Genomic DNA, 19,609 nt, shown 5'->3' with positions numbered 1-19,609 from the left:
CACGCAACTCATGCTAATGCCTCCATAGAGCTGGCGTTAGTATTTTCCGCGTAGCGCGGGGGTTATGCACGCTAAAAATGCTAGCGCAGCTTAGTAGAAGGAGCCCTTAGGCTTGTATACCGGGTCTCAGGGCCGGATTTAGATGAAAAGAGGTCCTAGGCTATTCCACTTATGAGGCCCTTTCACCTCCCATTTTTAAGTTTGTAAATTACATGAGAGATAATAAAATACATCATTACTGTGATATATATCAATATGTTAAATGAAACATGTTGTTATTGGTACTAACCTTTATAAAAAATGTGACACGGATAACAAATAAAAGAAAGTCGAGAACACTTATTTGGACATTTATTCTCAGCACCATATATAGTACTTGTAACAATAACTAATCAAACATAACACACAACATTGCCCCTTCCTATGTCCATAGTGCCCCCAGTGCGTCCTTCCTCACCTCACCCCCCTCCGATGCCTGCCTGCCTCCCATCCCCTTCCATTGAACACCCCCCATGCCATCCTGCCTGCCTGCCTTCCATTAAATCCCCCCACCCCACTCCGATGCCAGCCTGCCTGCCTCCCATCCCCCTTCCACTGAACCCCCCCCCCCCCCCCCGATGCCAGTCTGGGCTGCTCTGTCCTGACGGATCCACGTTTTGCCTCTCTCCCCACAGGGCTGGGCTTTGCCCAGTTGTTTCCGGACTGACGTCTTTCCCTCCCCGATCCTCCTCCCAGGGCGAGAAAAAGAAAGGGAGAAGCCGAGTCGGCGCCCCGTTGCGGCCGGAGCCGGTTCCGATCCCGAAGAGTAGAATTTCTCCTTATTTTCGGTTCAGTGTTTTAGTGTTCACTGTTTTTAGAATAGTGTAATTTTAATTTTGCTAACAATTTGAATGTAGGCCCCTCTTGATCTTGAGGCCCTAGGCTGAAGCCTAGTTAGCCTATAGGAAAATCCGGCCCTGCCGGGTCTTCAACCATAGGAAGCTCGACATGGTGAACAAAAAAAGAATAAAAATGCTAAAATACATGGAAATTAATTTTCAAAGTGTGTAGCAAATAGAAAAGTTTTCAAAGATTTACGAAAAGATTGGAAGGAGCTGGGACATCTCAAAATTACAGGAAGTTCATTCCATAATTGGGAAAATTTAAAAGACAAAGAAAGGCTGAAATTCTTGACTCCCTTAATTCCTTTCTTAGAAGGGAGAGAAAGTTTAAATCATTGAGTGCCTCTCGCATATGAAAATCTATAAGCGTTCCATAGAAGAGGAACCATGTCAAATTTTAAAAATAATACATGTACATTTAAACTGAATTCTGAGATAAACCGGGAGCCAATGAAGGCTCAAAAGCAAAGGAGTCACTTGGTCAAATTTGCTCGTTCCATAAATCAACTAGAGAGAATTGATTAATTTGTGAGCAAATGTGTCTTCAGTTGCTTTTGCCCAGAAAGCCGCCTGATAAGAAAGCAAAGATTGGCGGTATTTTGTGTAACGACAGCCTTTGACAGATGGAAAAGCAAAAAGGCTGTGTGAACTGCGTGAATGCTTGGATTGAGTACAGGAAAATCATTCCGTTAAGTAAGTGGATGCCATGCCGAAGAGGGCTTTGTAACAAAGGCAACTGAATTTAAATTTAATTTGAGCCTCCACAGGAAGCCAGTGCAATTCTTGCAATTAATGATTGCCACTGGAATTAATCAAGCCACTGGAAATTTCTTGCAAATTAATCATTGCAGCAACAGAAAAGATTGGATGCCTTGGGCTTCCAGAAGTGCTTCTCTTGTATGTTTGCAATGAGTAAGCTCATCTCAAAAGCCAACTTTTCAATTTCCCACGAAATCTGTAAGTTGCCACAATTTCTTGGCGCTCTCTGAATGTGTCTCTTGCACCCAGGGCACAACTCGCAGCCCCTGACCCAGGGATCTTAAAAGTCTTTCTGTTCCATATTTCCGTAGCCTACCCCAAAGATAATCTGGCACCATTACATTCAAGACTTTAAAAATCAACAGCAGAAGCTTAAACCATAACAAAAACTCAATGGATAGGGCAGTGCAGGGAATGAAAGAGCGCGAGGTAGCATAGCGATAGATTTAAAACAAAGAGGAGAGAATATTTTTTTCCACTCAATGCGTGGCTAAGCTCTGTTGCCAGAGGATCTGGTGCAAGCAGTTAGTGTAGCTGGATTTTAAACGCGTTTGGATAAATTCCTGGAGGTAAAGTCAATAAACTGCTATTAAGGTAGACTCGGGGTCCCTGGTGTTAGTAGCGTGGAAAGCTACTGTTTTTTGAGATCCTACCAGATATCTGTGACCTGACTTGGCCACTGTTAGAAGCATAACACTGGATTAGATGGACCTGTGGCCTGATCCAATATGGCAGTTCTTATGACTTACGACCTCGTTATCAATCTGGCTGCCATATTCTGAACCAGCTATAGCCAATGAATACTCCATGCAGCCCCAAATCGTTCATTGGGTGTCAGGTCAAAAGCGCGCCGGGACAAAGGCGCGCCCCGAAGAAAATGACTGTTTTAAAGGGCTCTGACGGGGGGTGTATGGGGGGGGGAACCTCCCCACTTTACTTTATACAGATCGCGCCGCGTTGTGGGGGCGCTGTGGGGGGCTTGGGGGGTTGTAACTCCCCACATTTTACTGAAAACTTCACTTTTTCCCTAAAAAACAGGGAAACAGTTAAGTTTCCAGTATAATGAGGGCGGTTACAACCCCCCAAACCCCCCACAACGCCGCTGCGATCTGTATTAAGTGGGGGGGTTCCCCGACAAAACCCCCCCGTCAGAGCCCCTAAAATCACTCTTTTTCTTTGACGCGCGCTTCCGTCTTGCGCTCAGTTGTCGGCGCGCGCCTTTGTCTTCGGCGGTTTTGTCTATGAACCGCTCATTGTACAGGACCCCAAAATCCTTTGCTGTATTGGACCATCCCATGCAACTCTATTTGAAAAGGTGGGACTTCTTCTTAGCCCAACACCCCTAGCGCCTCTCATTTGCCACGTTCAATAGCCATCTGCGAGCGTAAAAGCACTTTGAAATCTCTTGAAAGCAAATATCCAATACCTGAAGTAATTTTGACCACCTTACAAAATAAAACATCACCTGTATAAAGCTGACAAATACGTCTCTCGCTCCTTGCCAACCCCTCCGCCCCTCTCACAGAAAGAATAATTGGGAACCCAAGCAAGTCACAGCTGAGCTATGATGCTTCGTCAGGATCATTAGATTCAGCCCAGAGTTAAGAACAGACGGTCCCAGTTGGCAATTTTGGAGATAATGAAAGTCATTATCCGATCAACTTTCCAGAAGGCGCTGAGGCAGCGTGGCTGGCAGCTGGCTACCGCTGTCATTGAAATTTAACATTTCTATAATGCCGATAAACATATGCAGCGCTGTACATCAACACGTTGAAGAGATGGTCCCGCTTAGTAGAGCTTACTATCTAAATTAACAGACAACAGGACAAGTAGGGGCTTAGGGAGTTTCTCAGGGTGAGGTTGGTTATGAGTTAAATGCATTCTCCAAGAGGTGGGCTTTTAATCTGAATTTGAATAGTCCCAGGGAGGGAGCTTGACCGTACTGACTCAGGGTGCAGAGGCCTTAGCTTTAGCCACGCAATGACTTCTTCCACATTAACCCTTCACATGCTAATGTGAAGGCACTAGCTGGTTAGTGTTTCCATGCTCATGTCTCACCCATGCCATACCACCTACCAAAAAATATGTAATTCCAAAAACGAAACAGCACACGATTAGTGCACACCAAGAAATGACCACGGGATGCTTGCACTAAGCCCATGTTACGGCATAGCACGCCTTAGTAAACGGACACCTAAGATCCCGGAATGATTTTTGTCCCCTGAAGGAAATAAGTGGGTTTATAGGTACAGATCCCACCCAAGCCTTTGAAAACTCATCTGAAATGTATTTGCGTTAAAAATATTTGTAAATCCCCTGATGGCTCCTTACTCCATATGCTTTACACATGTACACATGTCTCATCTTTTTGGTCTAATGTGTGGTCTACAATTGCCCGCATCTTTCATATCGCCGATACTTTTTCCTTTGACTTACTGTTTAATGGCTCTTCGATCCTATCCTCCCCTTTATCCATCACTCATGAACGCCTGTTAATTATACTTTTATTCACTGCTCTCTCCACCATCCTGCACAATTGGAAGGATAGCACTAAACTACATGTCAATTTATGGTGGAACTCGATAAGTCTCCTTGTGAAATATGAACGTCATTTTGCTGAACGCAATAACTCCATGATCTCTTATACAAAAACTTGGTCCCCTCTGCTTGAATATTGCAAATCAGTCTCATGAATACTGAATATTGTTACTCAGATTCTTGACTTGAATATTCATTTCTCTATGATATGTTTTTTTGCCTCACCCTTAGTCTTCTGAATTCAGGCACTTATCAGAATTAACCATGTTCCAATACATTTTATATATATCATATTCTTTTATTTTAGATTGGACATGTCCTTCTGATTTTTCTGGTACATTATTTGAGCATTTCACCTACTGTGTTTTTTGTTTTTTTTTTTTCTTTTCTTCATTACCCCTTTCTTGAACTAATGTCATCACATCTTTATTTTGTTATGCATTTAATAATCTGTGATCATTATTCCTTTGTGGATGCACTGCACACTTGTTAATGATATTGTTATAATGCGCTCCTTGTTGGAGCACTCACATTGCTGGCGTTGTATTTTTTCTCTACTTATAAAATCAATAAAACACTTTGAACAAAAAAAAAAAAAAAAATAACAGATGTAAATTTTCCAATCACTAAATTGAAATAAAAAACATTTTTCCTAAAAAAAAAATATATATATATATATTTGCGTTAAAAAGTATTTGCGTTAAAAATATTTGCAGATATTTGGGTTGAGACTGTAGGGCAGGGGTGTCCAATGTCGGTCCTCGAGGGCCGCAGTCCAGTCGGGTTTTCAGGATTTCCCCAATGAATACGCATGAGATCTCTGCGCATGCACTGCTTTCAATGCATATTCATTGGGGAAATCCTGAAAACCCGACTGGATTGCGGCCCTCAAGGAGGGACTTTGAGACCCCTAGATTAGAGTGTCTATGTCAGGGATGGGCAACTCCGGTCCTCGAGGGCCGGAATCCAGTCGGGTTTTCAGGATTTCCCCAATGAATACGCATGAGATCTATTTGCATGCACTGCTTTCAATGCATATTCATTGGGGAAATCCTGAAAACCCGACTGGATTGCGGCCCTCAAGGAGGGACTTTGAGACCCCTAGATTAGAGTGTCTATGTCAGGGATGGGCAACTCCGGTCCTCGAGGGCCGGAATCCAGTCGGGTTTTCAGGATTTCCCCAATGAATACGCATGAGATCTATTTGCATGCACTGCTTTCAATGCATATTCATTGGGGAAATCCTGAAAACCCGACTGGATTGCGGCCCTCAAGGAGGGACTTTGAGACCCCTAGATTAGAGTGTCTATGTCAGGGATGGGCAACTCCGGTCCTCGAGGGCCGGAATCCAGTCGGGTTTTCAGGATTTCCCCAATGAATACGCATGAGATCTATTTGCATGCAATGCTTTCAATGCATATTCATTGGGGAAATCCTGAAAACCCGACTGGACTGCGGCCCTCGAGGACCGACACTGGACACCCCTGCTGTAGGGTATACATGGTGAAAACCCCAAAGAATGTCTAATAATCTTGCGTTCATTAGTTAGAAGTAAACCCGTTCTGATTCATGCTGTGAGAGCCCCTCATGATCAGAGTGAAATCACTGAAACACTGGAGCAGAAATTTGTACTCAGTGCTTTGAAAAAGCATGAGGGGAAGCTGAACAAAACCCCAGAAAACATGGCAGACGCTCAACATCTGTGGCTCGTTTGATCAGTTACTCCACAAACAATGTGCTTGAGAAGTGTTCAGATCATTCGAATGGAAATGTCACATGAAGCGACAAAGAACACATTTTTACGTTTCTCACCAAGACATGACTGACGTTTTCATTACACGGGATCAATACTTTCAGCTATTAATTAGTTATGGATTTTTTTTTTTTCCCTCTCTAGCTGAAACGGTCGGGTTTTAGTTCTTGATCCCCAAATAGATTGAGCCCTGAGACATTTATGCAACAATCTGAGATGAAGTCACAGAGCAAATAATGGTCTCATTGATTTAACCACAGCTTGCGTTTTAATGCCTTTGAATCATGGCACGGAACTTTGAATGATAAAACATGCATCAGATGGGAAATGCAATGTACAGTGCTCCCCCCCAAATTCACAAGGGGTTCCGTTCCAGGAGCACCTGCGAATTTCAAGTGGATCAGAGGCGGGAGAGGACTGCAGGGGCAGTGGTGGGTGCTGAAAAACAATATTTAGGCTGGCAGGAGACGATGTTGGCTGCGCAGAAGGCTAACCGGAGGGGAGAGGAGGAGGAATCGACGGTGGGAAGACAGGCCTCGGCGCGGCAGGAGGCACTAATTTACATGGAAAGGCTGATTGGCTGTGCAGAAGGCTGATTGGCTGGTCAGTCATTTGCTGTATTTTCTGAAGAGGCGGTCAGAAAATACCGTGAATGACCGAGTCTGTGAATCGCGAACCGTGAATTTGCGGGGGGTCTACTGTATTTATATTTTATTTTTATGTTCAAAATATTTTTTATTGATTTCATAGTTATAAAATAGAAAATATACAACAAAGGCTTCCGAGGAAGCCTAACAAGAAAAACCAAGTGACAGCTCCCTTCAGTACATCATATCACAATAAGAAATATTATCGATACTCAAGGATAGAAGCAACAAATAATAATGAGAAAACTAACACAGTCTTCTGGTCATAGTACATTGCAAGATAAATACATAAATAGGATGGCAGGACCATGAATTATGTATAGTATCATAATGTAGTCTAGTATGTAAAGCCATAGAGAATACAAAAGCTTAATAGAATCTGGCATTATAAATGGAGAGAGGGTCATATTGATTCCTGAGATATATCAGATAAGGAACACCAATGAAAAGTGTGAAAGATTAAAACAAATTGATGAGTGATGTTATATCAATAAATGATCTCATAAGCATTATTTCAAAGGTCTTGAGCAGAATGGTCTATTAGTATAGACCATGTATTATCATATGTGGATAGTGACTTAGAGCGTTCTGCCATATGTTTCTCGTATTTAGCATGTAGGCATACTGAATTCCACCAATGAGTGAGGCTGAGGTTAGAGAAGTCTTTCCAATTTTGTAAAATTAATTGAAGAGCTATGAATAACAAAAGGGTCAAAAGACGATCATGATACAAAGATAAAGGTGAGGACAGTGCCGAGGATCCCAGAAGTAAGACATCCAATGTGAAGGGGTCATTAATAATAAAAAGTTTGGTAATCATATTCCAGATAGAGGACCAAAAAATCTGTAAATGGGGACAATCAAATAACATATGTCGTAGGGAGCCTTCGGAGGATTTACAGGTCCAACAGGAGCTATCCGTGGATCTCTTAATTTTAGCTGTTTTGGACGGAGTCCAGAAGGCTCGATGATACAGAAAAATCGCAGTTTGTCTATGGGAGGCTGAGTGGAGCGATTTAAAAATCCTAATCCACAGTTCCGTCCACCTACGATCAGTTAACGGAGATTGCAACACCAAATCCCACTTAGTCAGGGAAGTGTATTTATATTTTAAAATAAATATCAGAGAGATGTAGAACATGGGATGTTTTGCTTTCAACTTTTCCCTCAGTTTAACTCTTATGTACTTACCTTTATCATTCTTTACTTTAACTAATGTAGTTCTCCCCTCCCCCCTTCCCTACTGTTCCAGTTGTCTGTCTTGACTGTTGCTAGTCTTTACATAGGTGCGCAAAATATATTTTATGTATCACCCCATTGTTTTAACATTATTGTGCTCCGCCTGGAAGCCTGAATAAGCGGAATAACAAATTTTAAATAAACTTGGAAACTTGGAACCCGAACTATAGCTACGTGATGCTGGGTTCTGTGTCCGGAGTCACTGCCCAGGAAAAGGATCTCGGTGTCATCGCTGAGGATACGTTGAAACCCTCAGCTCAATGTGCGGCAGCTGCTAAGAAAGCAAATAGAATGTTAGGAATGATCAGGAAAGGAACGGAAAACAAAGATGAAAATGTTATAACACCCTTGTATGGCTCTATGGAACAGCCGCACCTCAAATACTGTGTGCAGTTCTGGTCGCTGTATTTCAAAAAAAGATATAGCAGAATTAGAAACGGTACAGAGAAGGGCGACATAAAGGGATGGGGCGATTTCCCTATGAAAAGAGGCTAAAGCAACTAGGGCTCTTCAGCTTGGAGAAGAGATGGCTCAGGGATGATATGATAGAGGTCTATAAAATAATGAGTGGAGTGGAAAGGGTTGACGTGAATCGCTTGTTCACTTTTTCCAAAAATATTAGGACTATGGGACATGTGATGAAGCTACTAAGTAGTGGATTTAAAACAAACTGGAGAAAATATTTCTTCACACAACATGCAATTAAACTCTGTAGAATGTGGTGAAATCAGTTAGCTTAGCGGGGTTTAAAAAAAGGTTTGGATAATTTCCTAAAAGAGAAGTCCATAAGCCATTGTTGAGACAGCTTGGGGAAATCCACTGCTTATTCCCAGGATAAACCTGTTTTACTACTTGGGCTCTAGGTAGATAATTGGGACCTGGGTTGGCCAATGTTGGACAGAGGATACTGGGCCTGATGGACCTTTGATTCAAAAAGCCACTGAGCAAATTTGTCTTCTTAACTTCATCCACATATTCAGATAAGACCCATATGGCATCGAAGACATGGAAAACCGATCTTTTTGTACAATCTTTTTCTAGATGTTTGATATGTCTCATTATGGGCCTCTTTTGGAAAGCTGCAGTAGCGAGTACTGGCGGTAGAAACTGAATGTGCTGCATTACATTTGCCATATTTGCATTACATTTGCCATATCAATACAGCAATAGGCTTAATCGAAATACCTCAGCCCCACCACTCCACCGCAATAATAATTTTTTCTAAAGCGGGTCTTTCACAGACAGTACACTTGAGAGTCGGATGACTGCGGCTACCTCGGGAGACCCTTGAGACAGCACAATTAGTGCGAAACATGTCGGGTCGGACTCCCAGGTCTAGCTGTGTATAGACGTTAAGTATATTATCTTACATATTTTACAACTCTTTATTTATTCATTGATAAGTTGAAAATAATATATAAAAAAACAAAAAATAAAAAAATAAAAAACAACATCTAAATGTAATCACAGCACTAGAGACGATTTACCAGTGATGAAGCACCACGTAAATCTCCCGCTTTAGAAAAAATTATTATTGCGGTGGAGTGGTGGGGCTGAGGTATTTCGATTAAGCCTATTGCTGTATTGATATAACAACCCAGATATTGTACTTATATATCACTTAGTGAAGTGGGTTGGTTATAAATCTATATAAATTACTGGTCTTGAGTAAAGCATTACATTTGCCATGCATTTGTTTCATTTCTGCAAACCGTTTAGGAATAAGTGGAGTATAAATAAATAGAACAGAATCATAAAAAGCCAGTAATCTTAGTTGTGCTACTCGTGTGGCATGAGAAAGACAGAGAGTTTTTGCAAACCAACGGTGAATCTCAGGGTTGACCGACGAAAATCAAACAATGCCCTGCGATTGGCCCTAGCGCCTTTTTCTTTATGGATTTTATGTTTGAGGGACCGCTAAAAAGTTCTCAGCCCAACCGTCAAAGTTGGGGCAGTCTCCATCGAGGCCTACACACTGAGTCCGGCGATTTTCCACTCTTTTCATCCCGTGTTTTTCCAACGGAACGAAAAAAAGTGGAAAATCGCTGGACTCAGTGTGTAGGCCTCGATGGAGACTGCCCCAACTTTGACGGTTGGGCTGAGAACTTTTCAGCGGTCCCTCGTATACTCTGACTTGACTACAAAATTTAGACGGTAAGGGGAGTCCTTACCATCATGGGCTCCCCTTAAGATGGGTTGTTTTACCACTAACTCAAGTTACTTTAGCACAGGTCCTATTGCATGGAATGGAACCTCGTTACTAGTAATCACGTTTTCACAGTAGACCACATTGATAACTTCCCCTTAATGATGGTGTGAAGCGACAATGGAGATTCTGAATAGCAACCTCTTTGTAAATTGGAATATCCTTCATAAAAGTAATTAGACATGGATCTATCTTACTCATTTCCATATATTCAGGCGTCAAACCAGTAAACGGTTCCAATGAATGGTCAAGATCCCACTGCTGAGGTTCTCTGGAATTGTTCACGTTGCTCTCTCCAGGCTCTGTTCTTTCTTCTTTCATCTTCCGGTACATGTTCTTTAGCTTCCTGGAATGTGAAAAATCTAAATTAAACCAATTTCAAATGAAAAAAGAGGATTTTATCTAATCTAATCAAAATCTTCAGAGTCAAATCAGGCTTCAAAAATCATCCAGGTTCTCTTGTACCTTTCTGCTACAACAAAATGAAGGAGAAATATTACAAATTATCTGAACAGTTTGGGAGGTTATGGGTTGAAATCCCATGCGACCCTGGGCAAGTCACTGAAAGCCCACCAGGACAAATAGGGAAAATGCTGTATGTTAACCACTTTGAATGTGTTTGTAAAAATATAAAAAGGCAGTATACAAGTTCCAATCCCTTTTCCTGTTCCTCTAGTGTCGGTAAAATTCAGGCATACAAATTTCTACAGGCTAGGCTAGAGGAAGCCAAGAAAATAAGCTATTGGTTAATGCCTTATGAATCTCCACAGCAGGTTTAAGAAAGGTTTGGACAAGTTCCTGGAGGAAAAGTCCATATTCTGCTATTGAGGCAGACAAGGGGAAGCCACTGCTTGCCCTGGATCGGTAGCATGGAATGTTGCTACTATTTGGGCTTTTGTCAGGTACTAGGAACCTGGATTGGCCATCGTGAAGACGGGCTACAAGTAAGACCCGGATGTCTCAATCCGTCCTCCTTTTTCTGGAGTCATATGGTAACCCTACTGTTTACTAACTTCATTTTTTCATCCATAACCCACCCATTTCCCACCCTCTAACACACTGTCATATCACTGTTGAAGCAGTTAGCACACTTATGAGGTAATGGCACATGCTAATTTGTGTGTTAATTACTTAACACACTTTAGCAAAAGTGCTTCAGAGACAATAAAAGCCTAGCATCGACAACCAAACACAAAATTGCATCCCTGGAAACAGACACTTTGGGATCGATATCCAGCCAGCAGCGCAGAGCGAATATTTTTAGCAGCCATGTCCGGGCTGTTATTGTCATTAGGTGCCAGAGACTCGCGCTCGAGACCTAGTGACTTGATGAATTACAGATCTAAAAACAAATAGGTTTTGTGCTAGTCCAGAAAGGTCCTCCAGCGTCATCCCCTTGGTTGGTTTCAGCGTCTCCAGCCATCTGATTGCCCTCTCCGCCTAGTTCCATCGATCTTCCCAAACATGATGTCCTTCTCCAGTGATCTCTCTCTTCTGACGGTGTGACCAAAATAAGAGTCGTAACTTCATCATTTGGGCTTCGAGTGACACAACCGGTTTGATCTCTTTCAGATCTGGTGGTCGACGGCACACCTAAAATCCTTCTCCAGCACCAAAGCTCCTACGAGTCAGTCTTCTTTCTGTCTTGTTTCCATAGTGTCCAGCTTTCGCATCTGTAACTGACCACTGAGAAAATGAGTGCGTGGACAAGTCTGATTTTCGTTTGCAGTGTTGCCTCCTTGCCTTTGAATACTTTGTTGAGAGCCTTCATTGAAGAGCGACCAAGCGCTAGTTGCTTCTTCGTATACAAAGAGTCCAGGAGATAGAAGTTGTAGAGGATTTCAATCGCCTTCAAGCTCAAAATCGTCATCATTTTCAGTGTTCACGACCTTCATCTTGTTTCTGTTCATTTCTAATCCCAGGTTATGTCTTTCGGCTTTGACTTTTTTTTGCTGCTGGTGATGAGCGTTATATCAGCTGCAAAGCGCAGGGAGAGCGTGAGTGTGGAGTGGGGGACAGAATGAGCGTGGGAACAGAGAGGAGGGCATGGGGGCACTACCACTCCAGGCGCCTCCTACCCTTACTATGCCACTGTCTGTCTGGTAAAACTGCTTTCAATATCAAACCCCATTCCTAGCTCAGCACTCTACCTAAGAGACGTTCTCTACAGAAAATCAGTGATCTGAGAACATAATTAGAAGCCCAGCAGTTCTCCCTATAAGGCATTCATCCAGCCTTAAAGGTCTTTGTGCCACAAATTAAAGCTGAAAATGGATTTTGCCTTAAAATTGCAACTCAATCAAGTCTGAATGATCTTTTTTAATAAGTATAGGTAATTAAATTGTGCAGCTTTTCATAATATAGGAACTTCTCAACGTATGTAATGACAAATTTGGCAATGTGAAACCACAAATCTGTATTGATTTATATGGGGTTTCCAAGAGAAAAAAAAGAAGGTTTTGTGCATTTTAAGTTCAAATCTGGGAAACTCACGAAGAGAAGGCATATCATTTGATGCAAGTTGCTCATAAAGAGCTCTTTCCTTTTGGATGATAAGATAAGAAAAAAATAAATCACATACAAAATTGAAACTGCTGTTCTCAAAGTCACAAGGGTTAATGAACATTAATGCAGAGATCATGAAGCTTATTTTCCAAGCATATGGATGTGCCAAAATGCTCAAACGGACATCCAAGCGCTTGAAATGGCCAAACCCTAATTTTGTAAAGGCACATAAGGGACGTACAACTAGAGAATGACACAGTGACAAAATTCATCACCATTCCCGTCCCCGTGGATAACCAAAGAAAACCATCCCGTGTCATTCTTTAGTGTCTATCTCAACCTCTGGCCTTCTACACCAGCATTCTTCAAAGCAAAGCTTGCGGGTCAGTGGTTGGGGCCATTCATACTCTGATTCTTATGGGAGCCAAGGATAATGAAGCCATTGTGACATCACTGATGTGATTGGCTCTTAGGCACTGGTGGAATGAGGCATTATGACATCACAATATCTGCTCTGGATACCAGAGACTGTCATTCTGTAGTGTCTGTTTCAACCTCGGTCCTTCTACACCAGCATTCTTCAAAGCAAAGCTTGCGGGTCAGTGGTTGTGGCCATTCATACTCTGATTCTTATGGGAGCCAAGGATAATGAAGCCATTGTGACATCACTGATGTGATTGGCTCTTAGGCACAGGTGGAATGAGGCATTATGACATCACAATATCTGCTCTGGATACCAGAGACTGTCATTCTGTAGTGTCTGTTTCAACCTCGGTCCTTCTACACCAGCATTCTTCAAAGCAAAGCTTGCGGGTCAGTGGTTGTGGCCATTCATACTCTGATTCTTATGGGAGCCAAGGATAATGAAGCCATTGTGACATCACTGATGTGATTGGCTCTTAGGCACAGGTGGAATGAGGCATTATGACATCACAATATCTGCTCTGGATACCAGAGACTGTCATTCTGTAGTGTCTGTTTCAACCTCGGTCCTTCTACACCAGCATTCTTCAAAGCAAAGCTTGCGGGTCAGTGGTTGTGGCCATTCATACTCTGATTCTTATGGGAGCCAAGGATAATGAAGCCATTGTGACATCACTGATGTGATTGGCTCTTAGGCACTGGTGGAATGAGGCATTATGACATCACAATATCTGCTCTGGATACCAGAGACTGTCATTCTGTAGTGTCTGTTTCAACCTCAGTCCTTCTACACCAGCATTCTTCAAAGCAAAGCTTGCGGGTCAGTGGTTGTGGCCATTCATACTCTGATTCTTATGGGAGCCAAGGATAATGAAGCCATTGTGACATCACTGATGTGATTGGCTCTTAGGCACAGGTGGAATGAGGCATTATGACATCACAATATCTGCTCTGGATACCAGAGACTGTCATTCTGTAGTGTCTGTTTCAACCTCGGTCCTTCTACACCAGCATTCTTCAAAGCAAAGCTTGTGGGTCAGTGGTTGTGGCCATTCATACTCTGATTCTTATGGGAGCCAAGGATAATGAAGCCATTGTGACATCACTGATGTGATTGGCTCTTAGGCACAGGTGGAATGAGGCATTATGACATCACAATATCTGCTCTGGATACCAGAGACTGTCATTCTGTAGTGTCTGTTTCAACCTCAGTCCTTCTACACCAGCATTCTTCAAAGCAAAGCTTGCGGGTCAGTGGTTGTGGCCATTCATACTCTGATTCTTATGTGAGCCAAGGATAATGAAGCCATTGTGACATCACTGATGTGATTGGCTCTTAGGCACAGGTGGAATGAGGCATTATGACATCACAATATCTGCTCTGGAATGTTGCTGCTCAATCTCAGCATTTTTCAAAGCAAAGCTTGCGGGTCAGTGGTTGGGGCCATTCATACTCTGATTCTTATGGGAGCCAAGGATAATGAAGCCATTGTGACATCACTGATGTGATTGGCTCTTAGGCACAGGTGGAATGAGGCATTATGACATCACAATATCTGCTCTGGATACCAGAGACTGTCATTCTGTAGTGTCTGTTTCAACCTCGGTCCTTCTACACCAGCATTCTTCAAAGCAAAGCTTGCGGGTCAGTGGTTGTGGCCATTCATACTCTGATTCTTATGGGAGCCAAGGATAATGAAGCCATTGTGACATCACTGATGTGATTGGCTCTTAGGCACAGGTGGAATGAGGCATTATGACATCACAATATCTGCTCTGGATACCAGAGACTGTCATTCTGTAGTGTCTGTTTCAACCTCGGTCCTTCTACACCAGCATTCTTCAAAGCAAAGCTTGCGGGTCAGTGGTTGTGGCCATTCATACTCTGATTCTTATGGGAGCCAAGGATAATGAAGCCATTGTGACATCACTGATGTGATTGGCTCTTAGGCACTGGTGGAATGAGGCATTATGACATCACAATATCTGCTCTGGATACCAGAGACTGTCATTCTGTAGTGTCTGTTTCAACCTCAGTCCTTCTACACCAGCATTCTTCAAAGCAAAGCTTGCGGGTCAGTGGTTGTGGCCATTCATACTCTGATTCTTATGGGAGCCAAGGATAATGAAGCCATTGTGACATCACTGATGTGATTGGCTCTTAGGCACAGGTGGAATGAGGCATTATGACATCACAATATCTGCTCTGGATACCAGAGACTGTCATTCTGTAGTGTCTGTTTCAACCTCGGTCCTTCTACACCAGCATTCTTCAAAGCAAAGCTTGTGGGTCAGTGGTTGTGGCCATTCATACTCTGATTCTTATGGGAGCCAAGGATAATGAAGCCATTGTGACATCACTGATGTGATTGGCTCTTAGGCACAGGTGGAATGAGGCATTATGACATCACAATATCTGCTCTGGATACCAGAGACTGTCATCTGTAGTGTCTGTTTCAACCTCAGTCCTTCTACACCAGCATTCTTCAAAGCAAAGCTTGCGGGTCAGTGGTTGTGGCCATTCATACTCTGATTCTTATGGGAGCCAAGGATAATGAAGCCATTGTGACATCACTGATGTGATTGGCTCTTAGGCACAGGTGGAATGAGGCATTATGACATCACAATATCTGCTCTGGATACCAGAGACTGTCATTCTGTAGTGTCTGTTTCAACCTCGGTCCTTCTACACCAGCATTCTTCAAAGCAAAGCTTGTGGGTCAGTGGTTGTGGCCATTCATACTCTGATTCTTATGGGAGCCAAGGATAATGAAGCCATTGTGACATCACTGATGTGATTGGCTCTTAGGCACAGGTGGAATGAGGCATTATGACATCACAATATCTGCTCTGGATACCAGAGACTGTCATTCTGTAGTGTCTGTTTCAACCTCGGTCCTTCTACACCAGCATTCTTCAAAGCAAAGCTTGCGGGTCAGTGGTTGTGGCCATTCATACTCTGATTCTTATGGGAGCCAAGGATAATGAAGCCATTGTGACATCACTGATGTGATTGGCTCTTAGGCACAGGTGGAATGAGGCATTATGACATCACAATATCTGCTCTGGATACCAGAGACTGTCATTCTGTAGTGTCTGTTTCAACCTCGGTCCTTCTACACCAGCATTCTTCAAAGCAAAGCTTGTGGGTCAGAGGTTGTGGCCATTCATACTCTGATTCTTATGGGAGCCAAGGATAATGAAGCCATTGTGACATCACTGATGTGATTGGCTCTTAGGCACAGGTGGAATGAGGCATTATGACATCACAATATCTGCTCTGGATACCAGAGACTGTCATTCTGTAGTGTCTGTTTCAACCTCGGTCCTTCTACACCAGCATTCTTCAAAGCAAAGCTTGTGGGTCAGTGGTTGTGGCCATTCATACTCTGATTCTTATGGGAGCCAAGGATAATGAAGCCATTGTGACATCACTGATGTGATTGGCTCTTAGGCACAGGTGGAATGAGGCATTATGACATCACAATATCTGCTCTGGATACCAGAGACTGTCATTCTGTAGTGTCTGTTTCAACCTCGGTCCTTCTACACCAGCATTCTTCAAAGCAAAGCTTGCGGGTCAGTGGTTGTGGCCATTCATACTCTGATTCTTATGGGAGCCAAGGATAATGAAGCCATTGTGACATCACTGATGTGATTGGCTCTTAGGCACTGGTGGAATGAGGCATTATGACATCACAATATCTGCTCTGGATACCAGAGACTGTCATTCTGTAGTGTCTGTTTCAACCTCAGTCCTTCTACACCAGCATTCTTCAAAGCAAAGCTTGCGGGTCAGTGGTTGTGGCCATTCATACTCTGATTCTTATGGGAGCCAAGGATAATGAAGCCATTGTGACATCACTGATGTGATTGGCTCTTAGGCACTGGTGGAATGAGGCATTATGACATCACAATATCTGCTCTGGATACCAGAGACTGTCATTCTGTAGTGTCTGTTTTAACCTCAGTCCTTCTACACCAGCATTCTTCAAAGCAAAGCTTGAGGGTCAGTGGTTGTGGCCATTCATACTCTGATTCTTATGGGAGCCAAGGATAATGAAGCCATTGTGACATCACTGATGTGATTGGCTCTTAGGCACTGGTGGAATGAGGCATTATGACATCACAATATCTGCTCTGGATACCAGAGACTGTCATTCTGTAGTGTCTGTTTCAACCTCAGTCCTTCTACACCAGCATTCTTCAAAGCAAAGCTTGCGGGTCAGTGGTTGTGGCCATTCATACTCTGATTCTTCCCTCTCCTTAAAGAATGACATGAAGATGGTTTCCTGCGGTTATCCGCGGGGACGGGAATGGTGATGAATTTTGTCACTGTGTCATTCTCTACATACAACACTACAGTACATCCAAATAGCAAGGGGAGGCGAGGGGATTCTAGGTGTGATTTGAAGCAGGACTAGGACACTCCAGAACAAACTGCACCAGTGAAAAAGGTCTTCTTCCTCACTCACAGACGTTCAACTTGGTTCTCTCCAGAACATCAGACCCTTAAACGTGTTAATGCAATTTAAGTCAAGCTTCATTATTTTCAGTCAAAAATGAGAACTGACTGTACTGACAACTAGTGCACAGAGAGTGGAAAGGATTTATAAAGAGTATGCTCAGAAAAGTGAAACTCTGAAGAGAGAGTGACAACCCTCTCTTGGGGTAAGAGTTTACCGTCCAGTCATTGCATAATTGATTCAAAAAATCACTCTCTGAGAACTAGTGAAGGTAATAAAAACTGATTTTAAATCTTGTAATTTCTAAACACAGTCCAGGTTCAAAAAAAATTTTTGAGATATAAAATATAATAAATCTCATTGGATTTTTGATGATGCACTTATCTTATAAAGATAAACTTGTTATAGGGGTCTCGGGTCTCGGACCCCTATAACAAGTTTATCTTTATAAGATAAGTGCATCATCAAAAATCCAATGAGATTTATTATATTTTATATCTCAAAAATTTTTTTGAACCTGGACTGTGTTTAGAAATTACAAGATTTAAAATCAGTTTTTATTACCTTCACTAGTTCTCAGAGAGTGATTTTTTGAATCAATTATGCAATGACTGGACGGTAAACTCTTACCCCAAGAGAGGGTTGTCACTCTCTCTTCAGAGTTTCACTTTTCTGAGCATACTCTTTATAAATCCTTTCCACTCTCTGTGCACTAGTTGTCAGTACAGTCAGTTCTCATTTTTGGCTATTATACACACTTTGGCTGACTTTTTGCATAATCTTTCCCTGTGTATACTGTGATCATTATTTTCAGTGGCAACTTAAGTGCTGATATTCAGCACTTAACCATCCCGAGTTAATGCATAAACAGAATCACAGAAATGTCTGTCCTATTTGTATGCGGTAAACCATAGCTGCTTAAGTGATGAATCGTGACTTAAGCGACTATGTGTTTGCTGGCTTAAAAATAACAGGGTATTCAAAGTCGGAGCCTGTATAGATCCTGGCTTTGAAGATCAGGGAATAACGGCAACAGCGGCGAACAAAACCGCTCGCTGCCCAACAGCTGAACAGTGAGTGACTCCAGCCGGCTTAAATATACGAGTGTAATTTTTAAGTTCCTAAATTAAGATGGTTCTCAGCTGAAACGTTATACTCTTAAAATAGGCAACCAATTTAAGAGCTCAGCATTTCGGCTGTGATTCTTGTTAGATGCCGGTATGTATCCTACCATCGCCTAACTCAATTGGCTTAACTGGCAATGAACAATACAGTAATTGACTGCATCATGTAAAACCAATGAAAAAGTCATTTTTTAAAAACGCAGGTGCCTACAGAACATGTCGCCAATGTCCTGTCCACAGAGGAGCCGACTGGCGTCTATGGTCAAAGTGGGCGTGGCTTGCGCTGCAAGTGACCGTAGGTGCAAGTTGGAGCTCCTGTGGACGTGATTCTCGTGCAAAGCAGGTGCCAGAAATGTAGGCCAGTAAAAGCCCTGGCCGATATTTCAGGCATCTCCGTTACACGTGGCCGCGGATTTTGCGACCAGCGTCGGTATACGATTGATATGTGACCGGTGCTGGTATGGGAAGCACCAGCCAGTGGCATAGCGAGGGTGAGAGGCACCCGGGGTGGTGGCGACCCTCTCCCGCCCTCTTCTCCGCCCCCTACCACTACACACGTCTTCCCCGCCTTTCCCCCCCTCCCCTGTCCCTTCCCTCGTATCTCTGTAACATTTCTGGCGCAAACAGCAGCCCCAACCTGCTGTTGCGCCTGCGTGGGCTCTCCCTGTGATGTCACTTCCTAGACGGGGGTCCAGGAAGTGACATCAGAAGAAGAGCTGATGCAGGAGCGACTGCAGGTTAGGAGTTGCTTTTCGCTGCTTGGAACGTTACAGAAGGGAAACAGTGCATGCACGTGGCAAAGGGGAGCGGGGAAGGAGCAGCGGGCAGAGAGGAGAATGGGGGGTAGATCGCACCCCCCTTGCCATGCCACTGGCCCTTTGTAACTACTGGGCCCTGATTTGGCTGCTACATGGTTTAATTCCAGATGTTTATTTGCAGGCTTAATTCCCAATTCATCTACACACGATTGGTCCACCCTCCTGCTGTACGGTTTGCTTTACTGATGTGCAGAGGTTCACCGTGTTGTTACTGTAGAGGAAAGGGGGAGAATAATGGAGCGAGAAGCGA

The 19,609-nt window shown here is 43.1% G+C and overlaps 1 protein-coding gene across 1 annotated transcript in view; it reads right to left on the bottom strand.

Annotated features, from left to right (window-relative positions):
* The window catches only part of ANO2 (anoctamin 2), a 228,699-nt gene that overhangs the window by 31,575 nt on the left and 177,515 nt on the right, over positions 1-19,609 (bottom strand). Inside the window, exon 19 of the mRNA XM_033953477.1 lies at positions 10,221-10,369. Within this exon, the coding sequence (XP_033809368.1) occupies positions 10,221-10,369 (149 nt within the window). The remainder of the gene's footprint in view (positions 1-10,220; positions 10,370-19,609) is intronic.

The sequence above is a fragment of the Geotrypetes seraphini genome, chromosome 7, assembly GCF_902459505.1.
Source record: "Geotrypetes seraphini chromosome 7, aGeoSer1.1, whole genome shotgun sequence".
Classification (NCBI taxonomy): domain Eukaryota; kingdom Metazoa; phylum Chordata; class Amphibia; order Gymnophiona; family Dermophiidae; genus Geotrypetes; species Geotrypetes seraphini.
The sequence above is the reverse complement of the archived record's forward strand: the minus strand, read 5'-3'. Positions and strand labels throughout refer to the sequence as shown.